The sequence below is a fragment of the Pteronotus mesoamericanus genome, unplaced genomic scaffold, assembly GCF_021234165.1.
Source record: "Pteronotus mesoamericanus isolate MK-2021 breed Mesoamerican mustached bat unplaced genomic scaffold, CSHL_Meso_final contig_164, whole genome shotgun sequence".
Lineage (NCBI taxonomy): Eukaryota > Metazoa > Chordata > Mammalia > Chiroptera > Mormoopidae > Pteronotus > Pteronotus mesoamericanus.
The window spans coordinates 21,364,837-21,390,038 of record NW_026555065.1 but is presented as its reverse complement, the minus strand read 5'-3'; the positions used below and the strand labels follow the sequence as shown (position 1 = coordinate 21,390,038).

General features: G+C 47.3%; 1 protein-coding gene across 1 annotated transcript; it reads right to left on the bottom strand.

The window, feature by feature from the left end:
• Nucleotides 1-127: 127 nt before the first annotated feature.
• STRC (stereocilin) lies at nucleotides 128-16,979 on the bottom strand. The gene is made up of 29 exons (XM_054565079.1): nucleotides 16,922-16,979; nucleotides 15,831-16,616; nucleotides 15,716-15,740; nucleotides 13,706-14,960; nucleotides 12,681-12,743; nucleotides 12,471-12,581; nucleotides 12,134-12,300; nucleotides 11,754-11,940; nucleotides 11,504-11,619; nucleotides 11,107-11,239; nucleotides 10,581-10,763; nucleotides 10,249-10,287; nucleotides 9,898-10,065; nucleotides 9,678-9,743; nucleotides 9,076-9,201; nucleotides 8,656-8,714; nucleotides 7,735-7,858; nucleotides 7,509-7,621; nucleotides 5,894-6,029; nucleotides 4,806-5,002; nucleotides 4,516-4,606; nucleotides 4,148-4,304; nucleotides 3,344-3,513; nucleotides 1,872-2,027; nucleotides 1,346-1,488; nucleotides 1,001-1,149; nucleotides 651-748; nucleotides 414-561; nucleotides 128-216 (listed from the first exon to the last, which is right to left on the bottom strand). Exons 1-29 carry the CDS (start codon nucleotides 16,977-16,979, stop codon nucleotides 128-130), a joined length of 5,313 nt encoding a protein of 1,770 aa, XP_054421054.1.
• Nucleotides 16,980-25,202: the final 8,223 nt, after the last annotated feature.

Here is a 25,202-nt window from a genome sequence, read left to right as displayed (position 1 = left end):
TTGGGTAGAAAGCATTAGCATTTTACCCATATTCCTCATTAGCCTCCTGAAAACAATTAGAATATACTTCTAGTTGCACTTTATTCGCTATGACTTAAGATTTCTTTCTTTAACTGTTGAGGCAGGTTCATAGCAGGTTGCCAAGGAAGGAGATGGCTAATGCCAGGACCCAGGAGGGTTGTGACCAGTCCTGGAGGCCCAAGGCTGTGCTTCGACCTATAATGAGACAGAGAATGGAAGAAATGTCACAACTATGCTCCCCAGGAGCCATTGATACTTGGAAACTATCTGCCTGTATACCCCGTCACTACAGGAATCTCCCTGGGGTGGTTCTAAGAGTCATATAGCACCAAGCTAGGGGTCAGATTCTGGGTCAGGAGATGGAGAGTCAGGCTGTTCAGTAGGGAACTCACCTAGCTGTTCTGGAATCTCCATCCCCTCATGTTGGGCCCATGCAACTGCTCGTCGCTGCTCAGGACTCAGAAGGGCCATTTGCTCAGGAGTGACAGCCACTGCCTGAACGCTGGTAAGACTAGATAGCTGGGTGGGACTGAACACCACCTGGGAGTGGGGGCAGTAATTGGTATATCCATTGTAGCCTCTGTTGGGTTCTGGTTCTCTTGTCACCCCAGACCCGAGTCAATACTTACAGCAAATTTAGGAGGAGGAATGACAGAAATGGCAAGAGGGGTTAGGCCCTGGATCTGTTCCCGCAGTAGTGCTGAAAGAGCCATGTCTGGGATCCCAGCTGTTGAAGCAAGCAGGATGGGCATCCAAAGGTTGTCTTAGACGGCCCTCTTCCCTTCTCTTTCAACCAATAGGCCTCCTCCAACTACTTTCAAAGTACCTTCCCACAGACCTCCCCCAACACATCAACTTCTTACTTAAATACCCTCCCAAACTCCCACTGAGAATTCCAGAACAGTCTTCCACCCAGTTCACCCATGGTATGGAAATCAACACCTGACAACTAGCACCAGCAGTGGCCCGGCCTCCATACCTGCTATTGTACCAATTTCAGTGAAGATCTCAGGCCCCCAGTTACTGACTGGGCCAAAACCACCAGGCAGCACAAGGAGTTGGGCCAGAACCTCCAGCTGGTCCTCCGAGCACTGGAGGTGCAAGTTGCCCAGGAAGAGAGCTGCTTGACTGTAGAAGAGTGAGGAGAAGGGAGAAGGATTCAGCCATGGTGATTGGGTCTATGGTCATGACAGACCATGGGGTTAGAGATGGCTTCAGGTGAGGTCCCTTCCTCCATGGGACTACTTCTTCATGATCCTTCCCTCCCAAGTGAGCCCACCTTTACCTCAGCAGCACCACCCACATCCCTCCCTCCACGGGTGACCTAAATTCCCAACTGTTGATATGCTGTAGCTCCTCTGGCCGCAGTCCACAAAGCGTGTAACCCAGTGCCGTCAGGTGAAGGAAGTCCAAGTGGCTCATGTGCCGGCCACTCTGCCGCAGGAAACTGGAGACCACAACTCGGAGCTGGGGTAGAGGTGGAGGGAACAGGATAAGGACAGAAATCATGGGGAATTAATGGGTGGGGAAATGATTAGGAAAGTGACAGGTGCTACCAAATTATTTTACTATTGGGACCTGAAGATCCAATAATCATGGGGAAGGTGGAGGATCCAAAAACAGAAGGGCAGAAAAAGAGAGAAAAAGGGCAGGAGGGAGTATTATGTGTCCAGGACCTCAGAGTGAATAAATCGCAGAGTTTCTAAGGCTACTAGTATGAGGTATTAAGAAAAACATAGAAAGAAAGGCCATTCAGAGTCACAGAAAAAAGAAGTCTTGGACTTTACATGACCTGGAGGACTTTGTGGGATGGATGTTTGGAAGATGGTAGGGAGGGGGTCAGCTGTTACCTGAACAGAACTCCAGCCATCTATCTGCCCCAAGGTGCTCAGCACTCCCCAGTCCACCAGGATTAGCTCCTGTAGTTCCCGCTCTCCTAGGCCTATTAATAGCCGACCTAGCTGCAGGATCTGCTCGGGACGAAATCCCCGTGGAGGACCCCACAGCTATGGAGAAAGAAAGGAATAATGTGAATGGAAAAGCACTGGACTAGGAGTCAGAATGCTAGGTCTTAGCCTTGCCTCCAACCTTTGCTGTATAACTTTAGGCAAAGCACATGCCTTCTCTGCGTCTTAGTTTCCTCAACTATAAAATGAAAGGGTTAGAATAACCCTCAACTATAAATGAAAGGGTGCCTCTGACTAAACAGCAATTGGAAGATTCTAGAGTCTCAGTAGGAAAAAATAGCAGACTCTATTCCATGAATTCTAAACTATTATGTGCCCCAGACTCACCAGCAATCCTGTTAAAATGCAGATGCCCAGACCCTATCATCTCAGAGAGTCCTTGTCAGTGAGTCCAGCATGGGATCCTGGCATCAGCATTTCAAAAACCTGCTTCCCAGATGATTTTTGATGCACACTGAAATTTGGTAATCACTGCTCTAGGTCCTTTACTGATTGCACTAGCTTTCGTTCCTCAGTATTCGTCCCCTCTGACTTCGGCTCTTACTCGGGAGTCAAACCTTTTGTTGTTTTGGGGGAGGGGCAAAGCTTTAACGCCCAGTTGGATAGCTCAGTTTTGAGCATCATCCCTGTACACCAGGGCACATAGAAGCAACCAATGAATGCATAATTAAGTGAAAAAAGAAGTCAATGTTTCTCCATCTCTCTCCCTTCCCCCCACAAATCAATAAATAAAAAAAAACTTTAAATAATTTTTTTTCAACTGCAGATGACATACAATATTATATTAGCTTCCTATGTACAACATAGTAATTAGACATTTACATAATTTACAAAGTGATCACCCAGATAAGTCTGCTGTCCATCTGGTACCATACATAGTTAATACTAAATTACTGACTGTATTCCCTATGCTGTATTTGTATCCCCATGACTATTTTTATAACTAGCAATTTATACTTCTTAATCCCTTCATCTTTTTCACCCAGTGCCTCCCATGTGGGGTTCATCAATTTGCTCTCTGTATTTATGACTTTGTTTATGTTTTGTTTGGTCATTTATTTTTCTTTTTAGATACCACAGTAAGTGAAATCATATGGGATTTGTCTTTCTCTGTCTGACTTATTTCACTTAGCATAATACCCTTTCAGTCCATCAATGTCAAAAATGGCAATATTTCACTCTCTTTTATGGCCAAGTAATATTCCATTGTATATATGTACCAAACCCTCTAATTCTTTGATCTCCACTTCCCCCACCTCTCACCTAGCTATTCATATACCTGTCTCCCACACTGCATCCCATCAATTTTCTCATGTTGTACCACCTCCGACCCCAACTGGCCTCTCATTCCTAACCTGTTTTGCCTTCCCCATCGCTGCCCGTAGTTCCTCAGGCCCAAGTCCTGGGTCTCCTGCAAACAGTGCCAGGCAGTCCTCAAAGTCTGAGAGCTCCATCTGTGCAATCTGAGTTGCAGACCAGGCTGCTGGAAATGTCCCCCGTATATCTGCACAATTTGGCACAGGTTCTGAAGGGGGAAGGCAGGGCCAGGGTCAGTGCAGTATTAGAGTATCCTATACTTTAGAGAACTATAGATGGAATGACCCCTCCGACCTTTGGAGGATTGGTCAAAATGGGCAGTATGGGTCAAGGGATTACTATAGTGAGAAATTTATAAGATACGCAGGATATTAAACAATTGACTGGAGAGAACAATCCCCACATTGTATAGATGGAAGACTAAGGGGGTTGCCTAGGGATTTAATGGCAGATCTAGATTAGAACCCAGGTCCTTAGCCTCATGGTGTCTCCTTTCAGCATCCTAGTCTTCTTCCCCACAGAGAGCTCCATACTTAGCCAAGCCTAGAGCTGAGTCAGCTGTTAATAAACAGGGAAAAGAGAGCAGGAAAAGGGAAGTCCTGGACTGATAATGTAATCAGTTATAAATTCCCAGAACTATAAAGTCCTAGAACTAGAAGAGATCTTGAAAATCATCCTTTTAATCCCTGAGCTTTATATATTAGGAAGCTTAAGTCCAGAGAGCAGAAGGTGTGCAAATCTGTTCAAAGGACAGCACACCTAGAGCCTCGACTTATTATTGCATTGTTGCATACACTATCCTGTTCACCCTGCTAGAGTTATGAGTATTTGGGTAGTTTCACCTGGGAGATAGTCTGCAGCGGACCGTACAACCCCAGCTACCAGAGCTGCTTTCTTGGGCGCAAGCTGTGGTCCCCCACACAGCTGTCCAGCTCTGCTCTGTTCCCAGCTCTGCTGCTTCTCTAGAAGCCGCTCCAGGGTCTCTGGGCCCAACGCCTCCTGTGGGAGAAGGTAGAGGGGAGATGGGGAGACCTGGGCAGGGCAGGGCCAGCTGTTATAGCTGTAATTCCAAAGTCTTGTCTTTTTTTAACAGTCTCCCCAAGATTCAGGCTTTACATTCTCTGCTCTCAACCTCTTTGGCTTTTGCTCCCCAGAACCAGTTCACCAGTCCCCTCTCTGTTCTTATTCCCTCCCTTTTCCTTCAACTCACCCTGGGGATCAAGGAAATCGCCTCTGTAGACAGAGTGAACGCTAGGCGTCCAGCTTGCTCTACTTCATCTTGGCTCCACAACTCTGGTTTCCTGGGAGATAAGAAGAAGATCAGGACCTGGGATGCTGAGGGAACTGTAAGGAAAAGGAAGGGGAAAAGAGGACATGCTAGGATTGAGGACTCAGGGCTCCAAGGCACCTCATACACATTGAGAGGGCTGCCACTGATGATAATGGCTGAGAGACTGGGTGGAGGGTTAGTTAGACTCTGAAGTTCTCAAATGTCCATACCCAAGAAGAAGCTCCTGGGACAGCAGGTACCCCAACTCGGTGGCAAATGGCTCTCCTAGGCAGAAGCCCTGAAGCTGATTGAGGTGGGCCAGCAGGATCTGTAGGGGGATCCGTCGTGTGCTCTCTATCCCCAGGAATCCAACCAAGGGGCCCAATGTCTCCATCACTTCCCTTGAGACTGGTGTCTCCTTTGGAGCCTAAAGAGGGGCATTAGGCCTCGGGACAATGCACCTCTGATTCAGAGGACCAGACTCTTTGATCACAACACCAAGACTTTGACCTTCCCTCCCTCCAGCTCCCAACTCAAGACCCTATGATGTTCACTTTCTTAAACAATAAGCTCAGACAGGAGCAGGCAGAAAGACTGGAAGGGAGAACCCAAGGGATTTCTTGGACTCCAAGGAATGTAAACAAGAAGCATGAAATGAAGAGATAGGTCAAGGGCAGTGATTTTTAACTTTTTCATCTCATGGCACACATAAATTAATTACTAAAATTCTGTGGCACACCAAAATATATATTTTTTGCTTAACTGACAAAAAATAGGCATAATTTTGATTCATTCACACCAGATGGCTACTGGTGTGTTGGATGCGGACATTTTTTAAATTTGACAATCTAAGGGAAAAGAGATCAGTGCCTCTGATTAAATAGTCAGGTATAGCATGTTTTAAAAATTTTTGCAGCACACCAGTGTACCTCTTGTAGCACAGCAGTGTGCCATGACACACAGGTTGAAAACTGCTGATTTACGGCCTAGGCAGGGGTGTCCAACCTGTGGCCCACAGGCTACACACAGCCCAGGATGGCTATGAATGCAGCCCAACACAAAATCATAAATTTACTTAAAACATTATGACACTCCTTTGTGTCACAATATTTTTAATGGGTGGCCCAAGACAACTCTTCTTCCTCCAGTGTGGCACAGAGATGCCAAAAGGTTGGACACTCCTGGACTCTAGGGCCTTGTATATTGGAACCAGTTTGGGAGTGAAAGAGTGAGTTTGGGTCTAGAAGACAGACGGCATTGTCTGAGTGGTAAGAATTGCCCCAGCAGCCGCTCTGAGTCTGATAGAGTGGACTCTTACCAAGTTTTGTAGTGCCCTCTCTGCCAGGGCTGCCCGGTGGAGTGGAGTCAGTGCCAGCAGTTGTTCTGGAGCAGCTCGTACCAGCTCCACCACCAACATAATGGATTCATTGGACAGTCTGTCCATCAACCGGATCCTATAGCAAGTTCACAACAGGGGCACTTGGAACTGAGCCAAGTTGAGAAGTGACCATAGAATGCCACATTTCCCAGGCAAGAGGTAACACCAGATCAAACCCTGTATTCCTGACAGGAACTGATACTAAACAGCCCCAGATCCAAGTCTCATGATAGTGCTTGAAGGGAGAGAACCAAAGGAATGGTTATATTTCTAATCTTCCTGAAAAGAAATGACAAACAATCCTACCTTGTTAAATTGAATCAAAAGCCAAGAATATTAAGTACCATTTAAAATTGCTCTTTATTTTATAGATTTTTAAAAATGAGGCTCACAGAGATCAATTGGTGGGGTCCAAGTCCCAATTCCTGTTTTGCAGTGCTACCTTTCCTCTACTTGTTGTGAGATGGCCCCCTCTCATTTGTATAGTGCTATACAATTTACAAGGTTCTCTGAGGTGTTATCTCATTTGATTCTTATGACAAAACCTGGGGGTAAAATAGGTATTTTTCATATCCTCTTTCCCAAATGAGGAAATTGGATCCTCCGATTCATGGTCCAGGATCATTCACCTCATCCAGGCCCTTGGGATTCTAAATTATCTCAAAGAACCAACATGTCTAAACAGATTTGAATGGCATTAAAAAAATAAAAACTTTTGCCCAGAAATCATAAGTGACATCCTGTATTCTATCTAGGTTTGCCAGTTCTGGAACTGAGCCACCAAGTAATACAAGAGGCAAAATCTGAGGAAAAGCCCATAAAAATGATGAGATGGACTGATCTTACCACCGCTTCATCCCCAAGAAGACTAACACCAGACTTTCTTCTCTGACTTACAGTTCTGATGGCAATGGGGTAAGAATCTCTGGGTTGGGAGGAAACTTAGGTTCATTTTCTTTCTCACCTGAACCATACTTGAATCTGCTCTACAATATTCATTACATTGGGCCATCCAGACTAGACTTGAATAGCTCCAATAACTGGAAACTCACTACCTCAATTTTCTTTATATTGTGCAAAAATCTGATTTTCATTCATTGGACCTAGCCATATCCAATGAGACCATTTAGAAATATGCCATTTGTTTTTTACTTGATAGCCCTTGGAGTATTCATAGATTTTCTCTATCTACCCCTTTGAACTCAGTGAGAACACAGTGCCCTAAGTGCACTACAATCCTCTGGGGCAGAATTGGACCATTGCTTCCCTCATTTCAGATACTCTTATCTCTATTAATGTGGCCTAGATTATTTTCAGATTGCTTAGCAGGCCACATCACAGGGCTGCCACCCTCAGCTGTCGCATGCTGGGGCCCTGTCCTGGGAACCAGTTGTTACACTGGCAACTTTCAATAGAATCCTCAGCTTCTGGCAATACTTGATACCAAGAAACCATCAAAAAGAAAAATTACCACCTCTAGGGCATTTTCTAAGGGCAGAGTTTCTACTTTGTGTTCAGTTTCTAAGGACCCAGGATCTCCATTTGTAGCACTTACGGCAAGTCCAGGAGTAGCTTGGTGTCTAGCCCACTCAGTTCTGGCCCCAGGGTGGCCAGCTCTGGCTCTGGCATTGCCATCCTCCGCTGTAGCTCTGCCCAGATACAGGCCCGCTGTGGAAAAGGGTGGGGAAGCAGGGCAGGACAGGGCTGAGCATGGGAGCAGGGTTGTATACCCAGGGTGCCTGCCTCCCTGGTCCTACTTAATGCCCAAACACCTCTCTCACCAGGCTCCCCCGAACTCCAGTGGGCAGTTGATAGATCATGTGTACCACTTCAAGGAAGTCTGACATCGAGTTGATCTGCTGCAGAAACTCACAGGACATGCCCCCTGCCAGGGTTCCCAGAGCCCTGTGGGTGTGTGAGTGGGTAGATGTTCATTCAACACATGCTGCAGCCTGTCTGCTCCTTAGTATCAACACTCTCAACACAAGTACAGATGCTTGTTTATGGTAATTTAGAGTTTGAGAAATGTTTCTCCATAGGTAGTCTCATTAGCTCCCCACAACATTATCGCTATTTATCAGAGAAGAAAATAAAGATTTACAGAGGTCAAATGATGTTCCCAACATCATTCTACTAGAAACGTGGTAAACTGAGACTAGAGCTAATGTCCTCAGATTCTGAAGCCCATGGTTCTTTTACTGTGGGTGTAGATAAGTAATATTTATTTATTCCTGTTTATTCCTGCTTGGCCAGTGGCTCTGAAGTCACTTTGGATTAAACCACTAATAGCACATGTCTACTGGAAGCTTATGCTGGGCCAAGCACTGTGTTAGGTACTTCATATGCCTTATCTCACTTAATCTTCACAACTACCTATGAATTAGGTACCATTTTAATTCCCATCCTACAGAAGACAAAACTGAAGTTTATAGAGTTTAAGTGACTTTCTCAAAATCACAAATAGGTGACAAGCCTGGGACCTGAACCTGCGTCTCCCGAGTCCCTTAGATCTAGCTGGGACAGGTGTGGCACTGTGGAAGGGCAGGGAGTAAGGAGAGGAGGACCCAGGAGAATGTCCGCAGGTTGGGACCATGCATCATTCATCCCCCTAACCACCAGTGCATATCGCATGGTGCCTGAATCATGGTAAGCCTTTAAAAATGCTAGTTGAATTAACTCACTGCTCAACACAAGTTACTCACTGCAGATTCCTGAGGGTCAGGTTGGTGGGCACTTGCATCTTCTTCCAGAGAAACTGTGCCTACGAGAGAAAGAAAGAGGAACCGCTTCCCAGCAGACATGTTGCCCAAGGACCTAAGATGCCTTGCACCCAGTTCTGCCTCTGACCCAACGGACCCCACCCATCTCTCACTCTCCCAAATGTCTGCTCCTCTCTCAGAGAGAGAGAAAGAGACAGACAGAGACAGGCATAAAGAGACAGATGGAGAAAGAAGCAGAGAGAGAAAGACATGGAGAAATAGGGAGGGGGGAGAAAGAGCAAAGCAAGTCACATTATACAGGACACTACGAATAAGATGCTAGATCTAGGGCTGAGAGATGGGTAAAGGGGGTGGAATGGATGGAGCAAGGGAAGTAGTTTTGGGGTCAGTGGGGAGAATTACCTGCTGTTCAGACCAAGGAAGCTCCCGGTAGCGCCTTCGGTCAGCCAGAAGAGCCGGAGAGTCCAGTTGCAGTAGCTTTAGTGGGAGCAGGGGAAGCAGGCAGTCTGGCCAAGTGGTGGGGATGGGCTGCTGGTGGGGATGGGTATAGCAACGTAGTGGTAGATGAGAGGGTCTGCACACGGCCCTCAGAGAAGAAGGGAGCCATGGGGACAGGAAGGGACCAAAGCTAGGATCAGAGTGGAATAGCATGTGCCACTGCAGCAATGCACACCTGACAGTCCTCCCATTGAAGGCAATTGTGGTCAAGTGTTGCTGCTATTTAGGCACCTGATGAACTAAAGTGCCTTAGCCTCTCTGAGCTTTGGTCTATTTATCTGTGAGTGGGATGGTTGGCCTGGAAGGTTTCTCAGACCCTTCTGACTTTGATATTTTACAACAGTGTGGGTCATGCTGTCCTGAATCTGGAACTGGGGAGAGCTGCTAATGTCTTGGTGGGCACAGAGCTGACCTGAATTCCCAGGTCCGCTGCCTGGGGCAGCACCAACCATATGCAACTGCCCTGGGACATGGAGAGGAGCTTAGTCGGGGGATCCCACACATACCTGACCAGGGATACACACAGCTGCCCCAGCACCTGTAGCACCCGTATTTTTAACTCCATCTTTCACCTGAATGAGAAGTATGTGTGTGTGTTACTGGGTGTGGGGGGAGGTATGGGAGGCCTTCCCAGGCCAGAGCGAAGATACCCTCCTCCTAGCCAGAGCCCACAGCCCTGATTGTCTCACTGCACATGCCCCCCTCCCCCCACCCCTACTCTCATACCCGGAAGGTCTGCAGCAGTGCTGCCGTCTGGCAGGCTGAGAGGCGTGACAGTTCAGGGGCCAGGCAGGAACAGGCCCCGAGCAGAACTCTCCTGGGGATGGCCTGCAGTGTCTGGGAGCTGAGGCCTGGGAGCAGAGGATGCAAGGAGCAGAGTTCCTCCAACGACAGCTGGGAAGCAAGAGAGACAAGAGCCCTGAAGAAGAAGGGCAGGGTGGTGGGGAAGACAACAATCACAGCCCAGCCAGGCAGCAGGTATGAGGGGGGCTGAGAGGGACAAAGGGGCAGATGTGGGAGCTAAGGAAAGGGGGCACAGAGACCTCTCAAGGATGTTGAAAAGTTGCTGCTACTTACTTCGTGCCTAGGAAGGAGCCGTCCAAGTAGCAGGACAGCCTAAGGTGGGATGGGACAGGATACAACAGTTCTCAGGTCCAGACAGCCAGGTCCTAAGCAGGTGCCCAGGAACTGCCCTCCAAAACTTCCCCCTCTCTCTCCCTCTCTCTACCACCCCCAGTACCAGCCTGGCTCTTGGCTGTTTCTTGATCTGAGGAAGGGGAATGAGGGAATACTCTTTGGAACAGAGGATTAGGAGGTTTCAGGGAGGCTGATGGTATCCCAGGATGTAATTCTCTTGACTGGCATTCCAGGGGATGGAAGGTGGATGCCAGGAAGTGAGATAGGCCCACCTGGGCAGGTGTGACACTGGTTCCCTGCAGGGCAGGAAGCATGGCTCTAAGCTGGGGCTCTGACAGCTCTTGCAGGAAGCGGAGGCCCAGCTGAGGGAAGAGAGGGGCCCAGACCCGCAGCTCCCGGGGGCTCATCACAGCTCCTCCAGATGAGCGCAACACCCCCAGAAGTTCATATGCCACCTGTAACCAAAAAAGATGTGGGACTGGAGAGAAAAGACAGGTGACCTAAACCTTTCTAATCCCACATCTAGGTTTCCCAGAGCCTAGGCTAGGGCTTGGAACCAAGGATGGGAGAGAAGAGGTTGGGTTCAAGATGTCAAAGGATATGTGTGGAGTGTCTCAGACCAGATGGGGTAGGATGAGGAAGAGGTGGTAACAGATAAGAGTGGCCTAAGGAATGGAGGTGGCAGAGGTGGGGGGAGGGCTGGCACAGTGTTCAAGCTTGGTTGAGATGACTGGGCAAGTCCTCCATGCAGACCCAGGGAAATCCTAGAGTCTGGTGGGCCTGTGCCAAGGGACTCACCCGTCCTTGTGGGCTGAGGGTCCCATTGGCTGCACATTCCAGCAGCCCCTGTTCTACCGGCCCCATTGGATCATTCAAGGGTACCAGGCTCTGCAGCTCCTCAGGGGTCAGGAAACAGGCAAGGGGCCCCAGCCTGAGGAGGGCACAAAGTTGGCCTTCATCTGGTCACTGAGGATGGTACTAAGGCAGGGATCATGTGGGTGCATGGAGTAGGTACTCTGACCACTAAACTAGGCCATGCCATAAAACTAGGAAAGTGTCATAGGTAGGTGTCTCTCCTGGAGCCCGCCCCTGCCTACTCTCTTGCCCCTTTCTACCTAGGACCCTAAGCCATCATGACAACTGCACCCGCATCTCTCCCACTCTGGCCTTAATCACTGATCCTGCAACCACTCACCTGCGCACCTGCTCCTCTCCATCCTGGACACTCTGGTTCACCAGGCTACGCAGCACATGCCGGGCATGTCCTGGCCCAAGACCTGCTGCAGGCCAGCTATCCTCCAGGGCTTGGATCTGAGATGGGGAGGATCAGCTTGAGTTAGGTCACTATGGGACAGTTGCAGGAAGAGGCTCACTAGGAGACATGCTTCTGACTCCCATCCCACCTAGTAGAAGATAGACTAGTCAAGTGAGGATGATTCTCATACCTGGTGAGGGCTGAGCTGCAGGAAGTTCTCTAGAGGAAGGTGGGGAAGCAGAGGCAACACTGCCCACAGCAGCTCCTGGGGCCAGGCAGGCACTTCCCCAAACAGCTCAGGGGCTAGCAGTCTCCTTGCCAGAGCCTCTTTCTGTTCAGGCCTCATTCCTGGGCTGTTATCCCGGATGGCAGCCAGGCTGGGGAAAGTAATAAGCCTTAACCCTCAGCCCTGTTCCAAATTGTCCCCTGGTTCTCTGCAGCCCCACTGTCATGAGCAGAAAGGAAACTCTCCCTAGTTTTAATAGAGAAGAATGCTGTGGAAGAAGCTGCTCTAGGCGAATGGGATTGGCCTGACTCTCAGGACCACGAGGAGTGGTGTGAAGTCCTTACACACTGTCATTGGCCAGCAGGGATGGTGGGAAGCGCATCAGGTCAGAAACAGCCAGGAAGGGGATGAGCGGTGACAGGTCGATGAAGAGCTGGGAGGTGAGGCGTGGGTACCTCTGGAGCAGCAAAGCTGTCAGGTGACCAAGGGCCTGCTCCTCAGATGGTGGTACCTGTTAAGGCACAGAAATGGATGCTGGCTCTGGAGATGCTCAGTATGTTTTTCCTCTCCTCTCTTGAGTTCTTCCTTCCACTGGGGCCAGCCTTCTGTGCACCAGGTTCTAGGTTCTCCTGATTCCTAGCTTTCATTCTCCACCCTGTTCCCCTCCCCCTCTATGCCCACCTGGAGCTGGGACCAAGAACGGTGCATGAGTGTCAGGAAGCCCTGAGCAGCCTCCCTCTCTGCTGAAAGCACCAGCTGCTGGAGGTTTTCCGGGGGCATGTGCAGGTATGCCTGGGAGTAGGAAGTCATGGTGAGTATGGCCTCCCTGGGCAGGGACCTCAGGCCACAGCTGTCACCCTGCCCCCTCCCCCAAATTCCTCCAACTGTTACCTGCATTAGAATCTGCAGGGCCCAAACACTCTTCTCCCTCTGGAGCAGATCCCACAGCACAGGCTGGTGGGGAGACAGACAAGATGCCAAGAGAGCTGTTTTCTCTGTCTCTCCTGAAGCTTCCTCGGGCAGTCCAACTCCACTTGCTAGGATGAAGCTAGTATGTATTTCCTCAGGCGTTAAACTCTTTTAGGTCAGAGACCCTGTCTCTAATATCTCCTATACCTATATCCTCTTCCAAGCCAGGTCCATGTTGGCTCAATAAATACTCATAGATCTGAGCCAAATTACTATGAGCCTATCTAATCCCACTTCATTGATCCCAGGGCTTGAGAAAGATGGGCCCTAACATGGAGTAAGAAATCTTTATATACCCTATAGAGCCCAGCAAAGTGTCTTACACATTGCAAGCACTCAATGAAGTATGGCATTTACATATTCTGGCCCCTTCATTCTATAAGGAGACACTGAAGCCCAGAAAACTAAATTAAATTACTTGCTCACGGCCATACTGATTTGTGGCATAGTTGAACTTAGAATCCAAGACTTCTGATTCAGTCTTCCTGAATTTTTCTCTTTTCTGCCTTATTTTCCTATTTTTACCAGCTTTCAATTCTCGCTGTCTAGGGACAGAATTAGAGCCTTCTAACTAGATCCCTTTCCTTTCTGAAGCAGAAAGGGGGAGAGTTAAAGAATCAGAAAGAAAACAAGATAACATTTATTACGTTTCTATCTCATGCACTGTGCTAATCCCACAGCATATATTATCTCATGTCATCCTTATAGTCACCCTAAAAGAGTAGCACCATTATTCTCTCCCATTTACAGATGAGAAAAAAGTTGTTCAGAGAGGTTAATTAGCTTGTACAAGGTTGATCACAAAACAAAGAGATAAATGCAGTGCTGTCTGACCCAGAGCTGTATGCTTAAACCACTACACTATACTACTGCCTTTCATTATGAGAGAATTCCCAGGGAGGCCCTTCCTTCTCTTCCGAGAACTTTCACCTTGGCAGATCACTCACACTGAAGCAGGCCAGGAGCTCCATCTTGCTCATTCCAGAGCTGGGGTTATCAGTGAGTTCAAAGTCTGGTGAAGTTGGCAGTTCCTCCTGCTCCAGGTATTCCCCAACTGTCCGCAGCACACTGCGCCGGCCCTCTGGGCGGAAGGCATCCCAGAAGGAACAGTTGTCTGGGAGACTGGAGAGCAGCAGGGCCTGACCCAGCATCCCCTGAGCTTCAGTCCCTCCGGCCCCTGGACCCAGGAGGAAGGCCAGCAGGCGCAGGAGATAATGTAGGCGTGTAGGGTGGGCAAGGGCCGGCACAGAGGACTGACAGCGTGGCAACTGGGAGAGCATGCCAAGCAGGAAGGGGCCTGGGGCCAGGCAGAGTGGGGATGGTCCCAGTGGTGGCAGGGAGGGCAGAAGAGGGCCCAGTAGCCCGTCTAGGAAGCAAGTGTCATTGCCCCCACGACTTATTCGGCACTGGCCTGCCAGCCAGGGCCAGTAGGGCAACAGGGCCTCATACATGGTGTCATTGACACATACCATCATCAGGAAACTGCCCCCATCTGGGCAGCGTTCCCCGCAGGGTCCAATGTGGCAGGGTGGGAAGGCAGTGATATCTGGGGTAGGGCCCTGGCATACATGCCGAACCCAAGCCTGATTGCTGGGGGGTACAGCCTGCAGACTTGCCTTCCTACACAGCCGCTCTGCCCATAGAGTCTCATTCTCCAAGAAGCAGCCCCAGAAGATATCTGGGGTGAGGGGAACAGGGGGCAGGCCTTCAGGGCAGCTGGTAGGGGGTGGGAGCAGACCAGCACAGAGTGGCTTTATCAGGCGGCGGTTGGGGCCAGACAGGGCTGAAAAGGAGAGGTTGGTACAAATTGCTTCTAGGAACTGATCAGGAAACTGGTCGTGGCAGGCCTGTAGCCAGCCTTGGGCACCTGGTGCCCATGAGACTGCATACCACACAGCTGTCTGGCAGATGGCAGTGATGCTGGGAGGGGGCTGCGGAGTGGCAGGCCTGGTGAGCTGGCAGAGCAAGTGGATGGAGAAGTTGGAGATGCTGTAGGGTGGTCCTGGGCCTGAGTGGTTCTCGCAGAGGGCCTCCACAGAGATGGCTCGGCGTTGGCGAGGGCTGATGTGGGCTGAGGGCTGGGAAGTCCTGGGCAGAGGCACACCCGTGCTCAGGCACTGAAGGAGAGCAGGGGGCGGGGGTGGTGATCCAGACAGAAAGCCCAGTGCCTGGACATCCCAGGAAAGGTTGTGCCGGACGCCCCTGGGTGCAAGGGAGGAACAGGCAGGATCTGGTCAGTTCACATTTCCTCCAGTTGAAGAGTCTGACCCTGGCCCAGAGCCCTCCAGGGGGTGGTGGCAAGCATAGGCTTTGCCAAAGCGAGAGGTTCCTGGGAGTGCAGGTGTTACTGTTGTAAATGCTGGGATGGGGGCAGGGGTGGGGGGGAGAAGAGAGATCTGCCTGCTGAGGCACAAAATCACCTAGAAGAAGCCCAGTTGGAATCCCTTTGTTTACCTGGCCCCTTCTTCCTCTTTTTTATATGTGTTTAGGTAGTTTAAACATAACCCTTGGTTGGCCTCATATCAGTAAATCTGTCCAACAACTGAACATGTCCAGTTGTGCTCTGGCACTGTTGTACAGAAATAGTAAGGGGTGGAGAAATCTGGTCTTCTCCTCCGCCCCCAACATTCCATCTTTATTAGCTAACATTTATTAAGCACTATGTGCCAGGAACTGGTCTATGTGATTTACACATACAGTATCAATTTACTTAAGCTCTTACAACAACTCTGCAGTAGCTAATATTACCCATATTTTACCACTGGGGAAACTGAGGCACAGAATGAGTATGTGGCCTACCCAAGATCACATGGCTAGAGAGAAGTAGAGCTGGAACACCAACCCAAACAGTCACACTCTAAAACCACCAAAACCACTAAGTTGTCAGAGTCCTCTCCCACTCTGGAAACTGACAACTTCCCCAGCCCAGCCCCCAGGACTCCCCTCCTGTTACTTACCATAATAGCAGCTGCCGTAGGTTGCCTAGGAGGGAAACAGTAAAAAAGAAGATCTACCCCAATGTCACCCCTTCTTGCCCTGCCGTAGCCCAGCCCCGGCCCCAGAAGCACTCACCTCCCTGGCACTTCCCATTGGCATCAGGCTCTGGTTGCCCCAGAATGGAAAAGACCTCATCCTGCAGGGAGTCAGTGACACGGAGCAGGCCCTCCTGGAAGGCAGCATAGAGGGGGGCCCCCACTGTGCGCAGCAGACCTCCCCAAAGAGCCTCCTCAGAGCCCAGCTCCCCCATTGGGATGAGCAACCCCAATAGACCCTGTAAGAAGTGGGGAGCTGGCTCCCTCCCGTCAAGTCCTGTGGCGTTTGTGGGTTCCACGCTGGGCTGCACCTGCACCAGGGTCTGCCAGCGTGTGCCCTCTAACAACAGCAGCAGAGAAGGCAGCCAGTCAGCCGCCAGGATGCAGTCAGAGGGCCCATCACGGGTGCATGGGGGCCGGGTAGGCATAGGGGGTCCCCCAGGAACTAAGGCTCCCAGCAGTACCTCTGCAAGTCCACCCAGCACACCTGCCTGGTGCCCCAAGAATTCCCGGGGGGTCTGCTCCTGTCCCAGTAGTGCCAGCACATCCCCTAGCAGCCCTAACATTGGCTCCCAGTCGGGGCTGCCTCTCAGTGTCACTAAGAAATCATGGAGCCGGAGGGCAGGGGGCTGGGGAGGTGGTGGCTCTCCCACCGGTCCCTCCCCCATTCTCCCAGGTTCAAAAGAAGAAGAAATGTTGGCCAAGAATGAAGAGAACTGTGAGTGGCTGAGGGACCCCCGGGAAGCCAGGTCCAGAGTGGAGAGCAACGACTTCAGGAGGGAGAGACCAGGGTCCAGGGACTGAGGCCCAATAGGGGCCAGAGTCACTGTAAGAAGAGAAACTGGAGGTCACTACAGAGGAAGAGCCTAGAACCCAAACCCTGCCCTGCCCGGGAACCCAGTCCTAGCCTGGATCTAAAGATGAGGTGAAGGGGATGGGGAGCTGGGTCCCTTTCATCAGCCTACATTGCCTTGGCCTGCTTTCATAACTCGCATTCTCTCCTTTAGTTCCAGTCCCTGCGCCCTTTCTTTGCCCCTTTATCTTTTACCTAACCAGTTAATCTCCACATTCTTAAGTCTCCTTCCAGCAACCTTCCCCTTCATCTCCAGCACTGCTCACGGTTTCTCTCACCTGTATAAGACAGAAGCAGCAGCAGCAGCAGCAGCAGGGGCCAGGGGCTCAGAGCCATGTTTCCAGGTGAGCACTGGTACTAGAGGTGAATTCTGGTTATTCTCACCTTGTGTGGGATAGCTAGGTAAGGGCAGGGCACTATAGGCAGCCTGAGTCTCCACTGACACTGTAGTGTGGTCTTTCAGGAAACAATATCTGTAACCTGACAGCAGGTTTGTCACCTGAGCCACTGAATACCTGATCCTTTGACTTTGGAGAAAGGTGTGTTCTATGAGAGGGACAAATGATAGGGGATCTCAAGGGGCCCTTGGAGGAGCCCAAGGGGATAGCTTCAGTTAGGAGCCAGGATGTAAATAGGAATAGACAGACATGGAGATGGAGAACTGGAGACCCAGGGTATAACCTGGGGTCTCTGCAGAAAAACATAAGAAAATAAAGAGGGTTCAAAGGAGCTAAAAAGCTAGTAGAATCTAAGGGAATTAAGGAAGAATGGGAGCCCAGGAGAAAGGAATTTGGAAGCCAGGTGTAAACAGAGAAGAGGGATGGAGACAAAGTTCTGGTCCAAGGATAGAGCATTCAGGAAGTGGAGATCTGCTTTTGATTCAGAACCCAGAACCATAAAATGTTAAGAGCTGGGTGGGACTTCAGAGAGCACACAAAGCAAACCTCTCATCTTATGGATAAGGAAATAGACCCAGTCAGTTGTTCGAGACTTGCTCACTAGGCCATTCAAATGTTTGGGTTTGTTTGCCTGCTGGCTCTCTTGCTGTGACCTTAGTAAAAGCCCTATAGAAAATTCTGGGCTAAGAAAAGAGATAAACCAGATTAAACCACTGTGCAAGGAGGCTGCCCCCCTACCTTCATGAAGGGGGTGGAGAGGGGGGGAGAGAGAGAGAGAGAACTGATCATAGATCAGAGATATCTCATTCAAAATAACCTGGTCTGGTGTCAGGGTGAGAAGACTTCTCTGTCTTCCATTTATATATCCCCGAAGGTCTTTTACCTGATACTAGCTCTAAATAGTAATTTAACGCTGAGGCTCCACTCAAACCATTATTCTGTCCCTCTTTCCTTAGAACTCTCTTCTATTTTATTCCCCAAACCTACACCTTCAAATCCATTATTAATACACCTCTGCCCTATAAGGTTCACTTGGGAACATGAATTTTAGAGCTGGAAAGGAACTGGGGAATCCTCCAGTAAAAACTTCTCATTTTATAAATTAGAAAATTGATGTCCAAAGAATTGGAAATTAGTTGGCCCAGGCTACAGAAGGAGTTGAGGGCAGTGCTGGGATTTTCCAAGGAGAGCCAAAAGTTGGAGCCAGTGAAATGATTTATTGCTTCAATTTACCAATATTTTCCCTTTTCCTATCAAAGGTACCACATCTAGTCTGAAAAGCAGAGAGGATAATCAGAGGAAGAATATTGCCTGGGTTCCCAAGAGCCCTCTAACTCCTGGTTCCAGCCCATCCTACAATCCACATGAATTTCTGCACTTGGTTCTATAAAAACTCTCATAATTAAGTCTCCATTTTTGTCTAATACAGTAGCAAAAAATGAGATGGCCTATATTCAAATTCTGGACCCCATCTTTACTAGCAGTGTGTCCTGGGCAATTTTAGACCTTCTCCATGTAGCAGGTTTGTTTGTTTTTTTTCCTGTAAACAGGAGAAATACTAGTATAGAGTTATGATAATTAATTAAATAGTTCATTTACCTCTCTCCCCTTCCTCTCTCTATCTAAAAACCAATACAAAAAAACTTTTTTAATTTAAATTAGGAAATTATGGTCAAGATGTTGGTAAAGGTAAACACAGCTCATCTCATCATAGAACCACATCAATTAGAACCAGCAATAATCAAGTAGAAAGATTGTTTGACAACTACCCAATTGAAGAAACCATGCCTGCCCAGACTGGCAGGAGGGACAGAGACACAGAACAGGCTGATCCCATATCCATGTGTTATATATAAAAATTGGGAGGGATATCTTGGGAGCAATGAGTCCCAGCCCCACACCAGGACCCCCAGCCCAGGGTTCCAGTGCCAGGAAGATAAGTCTCCCTAACTGCTGGCTGCAAAAACCAGTGGGGATTGAGTCAATGGAAGAAACTTCTAGAGTCCCAAGCAGTTCTTCTTAAAGAACTCACACACAGACTCACCTACTCAGACCCCATTCCCTCTGAGCTCCTGCACTGAGGTGGCAGCTTGAAAGGCACGAGTGGCATACAAGGAGGAAATGAAGTGTCTGGCATCAAAGCGATAGCTGGGGGACAGCTTTCTCCCACACAGAAAGGCAGGCAGAGGCCAATGTCCCTTTTCTTAACCATCTCCCCACAGAGCCATAGATCCAGAAGGTGGATTCCATATCTGAGACTCCATCAACCTGGCTAACACAGTTTGCCATACTTGGAGATCACCTGAGACTCTGTCCCACTCAACCGATGGGTCCACCCAAGTTGTTAACAGATTTTCTCACACGAATGGCTTGTCTTGGCTCATGCTTCACAACTTCTGAATCCTGTCAAACAAGCAACAGCTGGCCTTAGTGAGCTGCCAATCCCCATACCTCTTGCCCCACGCACAACACTGTAGCAGCCAGCCTAGATTCACAACTTAGCTTTGCTTGGGAATCTCCAAAGCCAGCACAAGTAGTGGCTATCTCAGATTGTTTTATAGTAAGGCAGGGTAGCCCTGGGCAAAACACAGGTAGGGGCTGACCTTGGCCTTCAGCAGCCCACCCTTGCAGCCCAGGGCCAGCACACCCAGTGGACAACTACAGACCACGTCAGAGCACCACCAGCCTGCCCTTGCATAACTGATCCTCCACAGAGGCCAGGAGTCAGTGGTCAGTGTCATAGCCAGTCCTTGCAGCTGAGTGGCCTGGTCAATCCCTCCCATTGACCTACCAACAGCAATCAAGGCTCAAATACAAGAGGAGGGTATACTCAGACCACAAGAAGGGTGCACCTTGGGTACCCAGCTTGGGTGATAGGGGAGGTTGTACCAATGGACGCCACAGGACACCTACTACATTAGGCCACACTACCAAGACAGGGAGTGATAGCAGCTCTACCTAATCCATAGAAACAAACCCAGGGAGGCTGCCAAAATGAAGAAACAAAGATACATGGTCCGGGTGAAAGGACAGATCAAACTCAAGAAAAAGAGCTGAATGAAATAGAGATAAGCAATCTATCAAATGCAGAGTTCAAAACACTGGTTATAAGGATGCTCATGGAACTCAGTAAGGACCTCAAAAGTATGAAAAAGGTTCAGTTAGAAATGAAGGATTCACTAATTGAAATAAAGAACAATTAACAGGGAAACAGCAGTAGAGTGGATGAAGCTGAGAATCAAATCAATGATTGGGAACATAAGGAAGCAAAAAAACAAGCAATCGGAACAACAAAAGAAAAAAGAATCCACACTGGCTGGTGTGGCTCAGTGAATTGAGTGCTGGCCTATGAACCGAAATGTTGCTAGTTTGATTCCCAGTCAGGGTACACGCCTAGGTTGCAGACCAGGTCCCCAGTTGGGGGTGTGTAAGAGGTAACAAATTGATGCTTCTGTCCCACTCTTTCTCCCTCTCTTCCCCTCTCTCTAAAAATAAATAAATAACATCTTTTAAAATATAAGGAAAGTAAACTTCCTTAATTTGGTGAAGGAAATAGGCATGCAAGTCCAGGAAGCACAGAGTGTCCCAAACAAGATGGATGCAGAGAACCCCACACCAAGGTTAAAGGTAAAGAGAGAATCTTAAAAGGAGCAAGAGAAAAGAAGTTACCTACATGGGAGTTCTCATAAGACTGTCAGCTGATTTCTCAAAAGAAATTTTGCAGTCTAGAAGGAATTGGCAAGAAATATTCAGTCATGAAAAGCAGAGACCTACAGCCAGGATTGCTCTACCCAGCAAAGCTATCATTTAGAATCAAAGGGCAGACAAAGAGCTTCCCAAACAAGAAAAAACTAAAGGAGTTCATCATCACAATAACATTGTTATATGAAATGTTAAAGGGACTTATTTAAGAAAAAGGAGATCAAAACTATGAACAATAAAATGGCAATAAATACATATCAATCAAAAGTTGTATCTAAAAAACAAACTAAGCAAACAAGAACAACAATAAAAGTGAATGAAACTAGTTAGAATTTGTAGAATATGAAGCAAAAATGGCTGAGGACCACACATTTAAAGCTTAGGGAGAAGATACCTAGCAAAAAAGTGGAACTGAAGCAATCCAATGGAACACTTGAAGAGAGTGGGGTCATGAAGCCAAAGAACATTTCAATGACAGTACAATGGTCAAAATGAGCTGTGGTGGTTTTCAATGTTGTTGGTTTAGCTAAACTGGAATAAATTTCCCAGAATTCCTTTTCCTGTATGGTTCCATGTTATGGTTGGCCAACAAGAGAAACTTGTGTGAGATTTCAGAGGAGAAAGTAAAGTAGTAAAGACCTCTAGTTAGAGGTGTTGAGGGATAGACATAGACATGGAGGGGAGGAGGCCCAGTTTGTCCTCACTGAAGAGAGGCTGAAAAATAGGGAGACAGGCCAGTCAGATAAGTAGTCTTATTTGGTCCTATTAAGGCTTTTGTAAGATCGTATGCTACTCAGAGGAATCTACATAGTCTTCTATACCAAAACATACAAGTTCTGACCCCAAAAAACCTGGAATTATCTTCTGAAGAGTGGGACCCTTGCTGTACAGGCTTCCTCTGCTAAGTAAAATGTTCTAGGAACCCATCTATATCTGTATAGCTGGTGGTGTTTTGAGAGGTTGTGATTGGCTTCAGTGAATTTTTTTTACGGCTTTCAACACCTTTGCCCATTTCATTATGGGTGATTTACAAGTGCACCTGCCCACACCAGGCTGAGTGTTCAGCAGTTTTTGACCAGAAGCAGCATGACCCCTGTGCCACACCCTACCTATTCACCTGCTCTTGCCCAAGCAACTTTTTTTTTTTTTGTTTCCCAGATGAAAAAAGTCCTCAAAGAGAAACATTTTGCCAATTTTGAAAAGGTGAAACAAAAGACAGCAGAAGCACTAAAAGGCATCAAAATCGACAAGCTCAAAAACTGTTTTGAGCACAGGAACAAACATCTTGTTAAGTATATTGCATCAAATGGAGAGTACTTTGAAGGTGACTGAAGTTTAAACATATATGAATAAATACACAATTTTTAATAAATAAATTCTGGAGTTTTTTTGGGTCCCCCTCATAAGTATCATCTTACACTATACTAGACTATAAGCCCTCAAACAGAGACTACACCTTGTTGTACCTCAAGTGCATAACACAGTTACTGGCACATAATGTTAAACAAATGATTTGTTTAAAAAAATTAATGCTACTCCACACATAAGGGCTAAGAACTATACCATGGTGATGAGCTTACTGCTTCCACTCAAAGATTTTAAATGTTCACATCAGAGAAGGGACAGTTCTTTACAAAAGAATTCCAATTGATAAATGTGGGCGGTATGACAAAAATAGAACACCACAGCAGTAAAACATCACCAGTTATAAGATGTGTCACTATTATATACCTCATAATAGGATGTGCTGAGGGGGACACTTGACCTCATGGTATTCTTCTAAAAATTCATGATCACAATGTAATCATGAGAAAACATCAGATGAACCCAAATTGAGGGACATTCTACAAACTACCTGACCAGAACTCTTCGAACATGTCAAGGTTGTAAAAGATAAGGAAAGATTAAGGCAGATGTTACAACTAGAGATGACTAAAAAGAAGTAATAACTAAAGGCAATGTCATATCTTTTACAAGGTCCTAGAATGGAATAGGAACATCAGTAGAAAAACAGGTAGAATCCTAATAAAGTCTTAGTAGAAAAACAGGTGAAATGCTAATAAAATCCGTACTTTGTTTTCTTTAAGTATATTTTATTGATTATGCTATTACAGTTGTCCCACTTTTTTCTCCCCTACATCCCCTCTGCCCTGCACCCCCCTCCCTCCTGCATCCCTCCCTTAGTTCATGTCCATGGGTGTACATCTAAGTTCTTTGGCTTCTCCATTTCCTATACTATTCTTAACCTCCCCATCTATTTTATACCTACCATTTATGCTTCTTCTTCCCCCATTTTCCCCACCCCCTCCCTGCTGATAACCCATCAGTAATCTCCATTTCTGTGATTCTGTTCCTGTTCTAGTTGTTTGCTTAGTTTGTTTTTGTTTTTGCTTTTGTTTTAGGTTCAGATGTGGATAGTTGTGAGTTTGTTATCATTTTAAGGTGCATAGTTTTTTATCTTCTTTTCCTTAGATAAGTCCTTTTAACATTTCATATAATAAGGGCTTGGAGGTGATGAACTCCTTTAACTTTACCTTATCTGGGAAGTACTTTATCTGCCCTTCCATTCTAAATGATAGCTTTGCTGGATAGAGTTATCTTGGGTGTAAGTCCTTGTCTTTCATGACTTTCTGTCCAGCCCCTTCTTGCCTCCAAGGTTTCTTTTGAGATATCAGCTGATAGTCTTATGGGAACTCCTTTGCAGGTAACTCTCTCCTTTTCTCTTGCTGCTTTTAAAGTTCTCTCCTTATCTTTAATCTTGGGTAATGTAATTATGGTGTGCCTTGGTTTGTGCTTCCTTGGGTCCAATTTCTTTGGGACTCTCTGAGCTTCCTGGATCTCCTAGAAGTCTTATTTCCTTGGCTTTGGGGAAGTTCTCCTTCATTATTTTTTCAAATAAGTTTTAAATTTCTTGCTCTTCCTTTTCTCCTTCTGGCACCCCTATGATTCAGATGTTGGATTGTTTAAAGTTGTCCCATAGGTTCCTAAGCTTCTCCTCATTTTTTTGAATTCTTGTTTCTTCATTCTGTCCTGGTTGAATGTTTATTTCTTCCTTCTGTTCCAAATCATTCATTGGAGTCCAGTTTCCTTCCCTTCACAGTCGGTTCCCTACATATTTTTCTTTATTTCACTTTATATAGTCTTCACTTCTTCCTTTATTTTTCAACTGTACTCAATCATTTCTGTGAGCATCCTGATGACCAGTGTTTTGAACTCTGCATCTGATAGGTTGGCTATCTCCTCACTGCTTAGTTCTTTTTCTGGAGTTTTGATATGTTCTTTCATTTGGGCCATATTTCTTTGTCTCAGTGCACCTGTTATGTTGTAAGGGGCAGGACCTTAGGTATTCTCGAGGGCAGAGCAACCCAACTCCCTGTGTTGTGACACTGTATGTGGGGGAGGGGTCAGAGAGGAAACAATGCTCCTTGCTTGGCTTTCGCCCCACTTTCAGTCACTTCTCCTGCTACCCACAAGCAAATTGTGCCTTTCTGGTGCTAATTCCCAGGTGGGTGGGTTTGTGTACATTTTAGGACACTGTGGGTCCCTCCAGTGGACTCTCCTGTGAGACCCGGAGTGTCTCCTGTCACCACAACCCCCACAGGGCTTTACAGGCGAAGGTTTAGAGGCTTTATTTCCCTGGCCTGAAATCCTGGGTTGGGCAGTCTGTCTTACTCCCCAGGTGTTTTTCCCAGTTTATCCACACATAAATTGGGGTCCACTAAGTCTGCCAGCTGCCACCTTGCCCACCCAGTCCACTGGCTGCCACCTTGCTGTGCATCCTCTCTGACCTGGCTGTCAGTCCCTGCCCCTCCTACCAGTCTGGATGAGTTTCTTTAATTCTTTGGTTGTCGGACTTCCATACAGTTCAATTTTCTGGCAGATCTAGTTGTTTTTTGTTTTTAAATTGGTTGTTGTCCTTCTTTTGGTTGTGCAAGAAGCAAAGTATATCTACCTATGACTCCGTCTTGGCCAGAAGTTCCAAAGACTGTTCTTTCATTAACAGTATTTTACCAATGTTAATTTATTAGTTTTGATTATTATAACATGGTAATATAAGATATTAATATTAGAGAAAGTCAGATGACAGGTGTGTAGAAACTATCTTTGCAATTCTTCTGTGAGTCTCAAATTATTTCAAAATAAAAATTTTTAAATGTACACCCTACTTTAAGTCAAATGAATAGAAAAGTACAAATGCAAACATTGGGAAGATATCTCCACGTTGTAGTAAAAAACAAGACTCTCCAAAAGTGGCATTAATAAAGGCTTACATTCACATACTGAAGTCATTCTATCCTCAAAACTGAGCATCACAACTAGCAAATAAAAAACATTAAAACCTTTGTTGAAAGAAGAACTAAATCTCTTTTTGGACACCAAGGGTCTGGCTGACTGGTACAGGTCTCAAGATATCAGGTGAAATGAGACATAGGAATTTCCTGAGGTTTTAAACCTTTAG

Bases quoted from the DNA above. Each gene is read 5' to 3' on its own strand.
- STRC (XM_054565079.1), bottom strand. From the start codon at position 16,979: ATGGCTCTGAGCCCCTGGCCCCTGCTGCTGCTGCTGCTGCTGCTTCTG. The intron at 12,582-12,680 runs GTAACAGTTGGA...TCCTACTCCCAG, and splicing joins CCCTGCAGATTCTAATGCAG to GCATACCTGCACATGCCCCC. The intron at 562-650 runs GTAAGTATTGAC...CCCCACTCCCAG, and splicing joins TTCCTCCTCCTAAATTTGCT to GTGGTGTTCAGTCCCACCCA.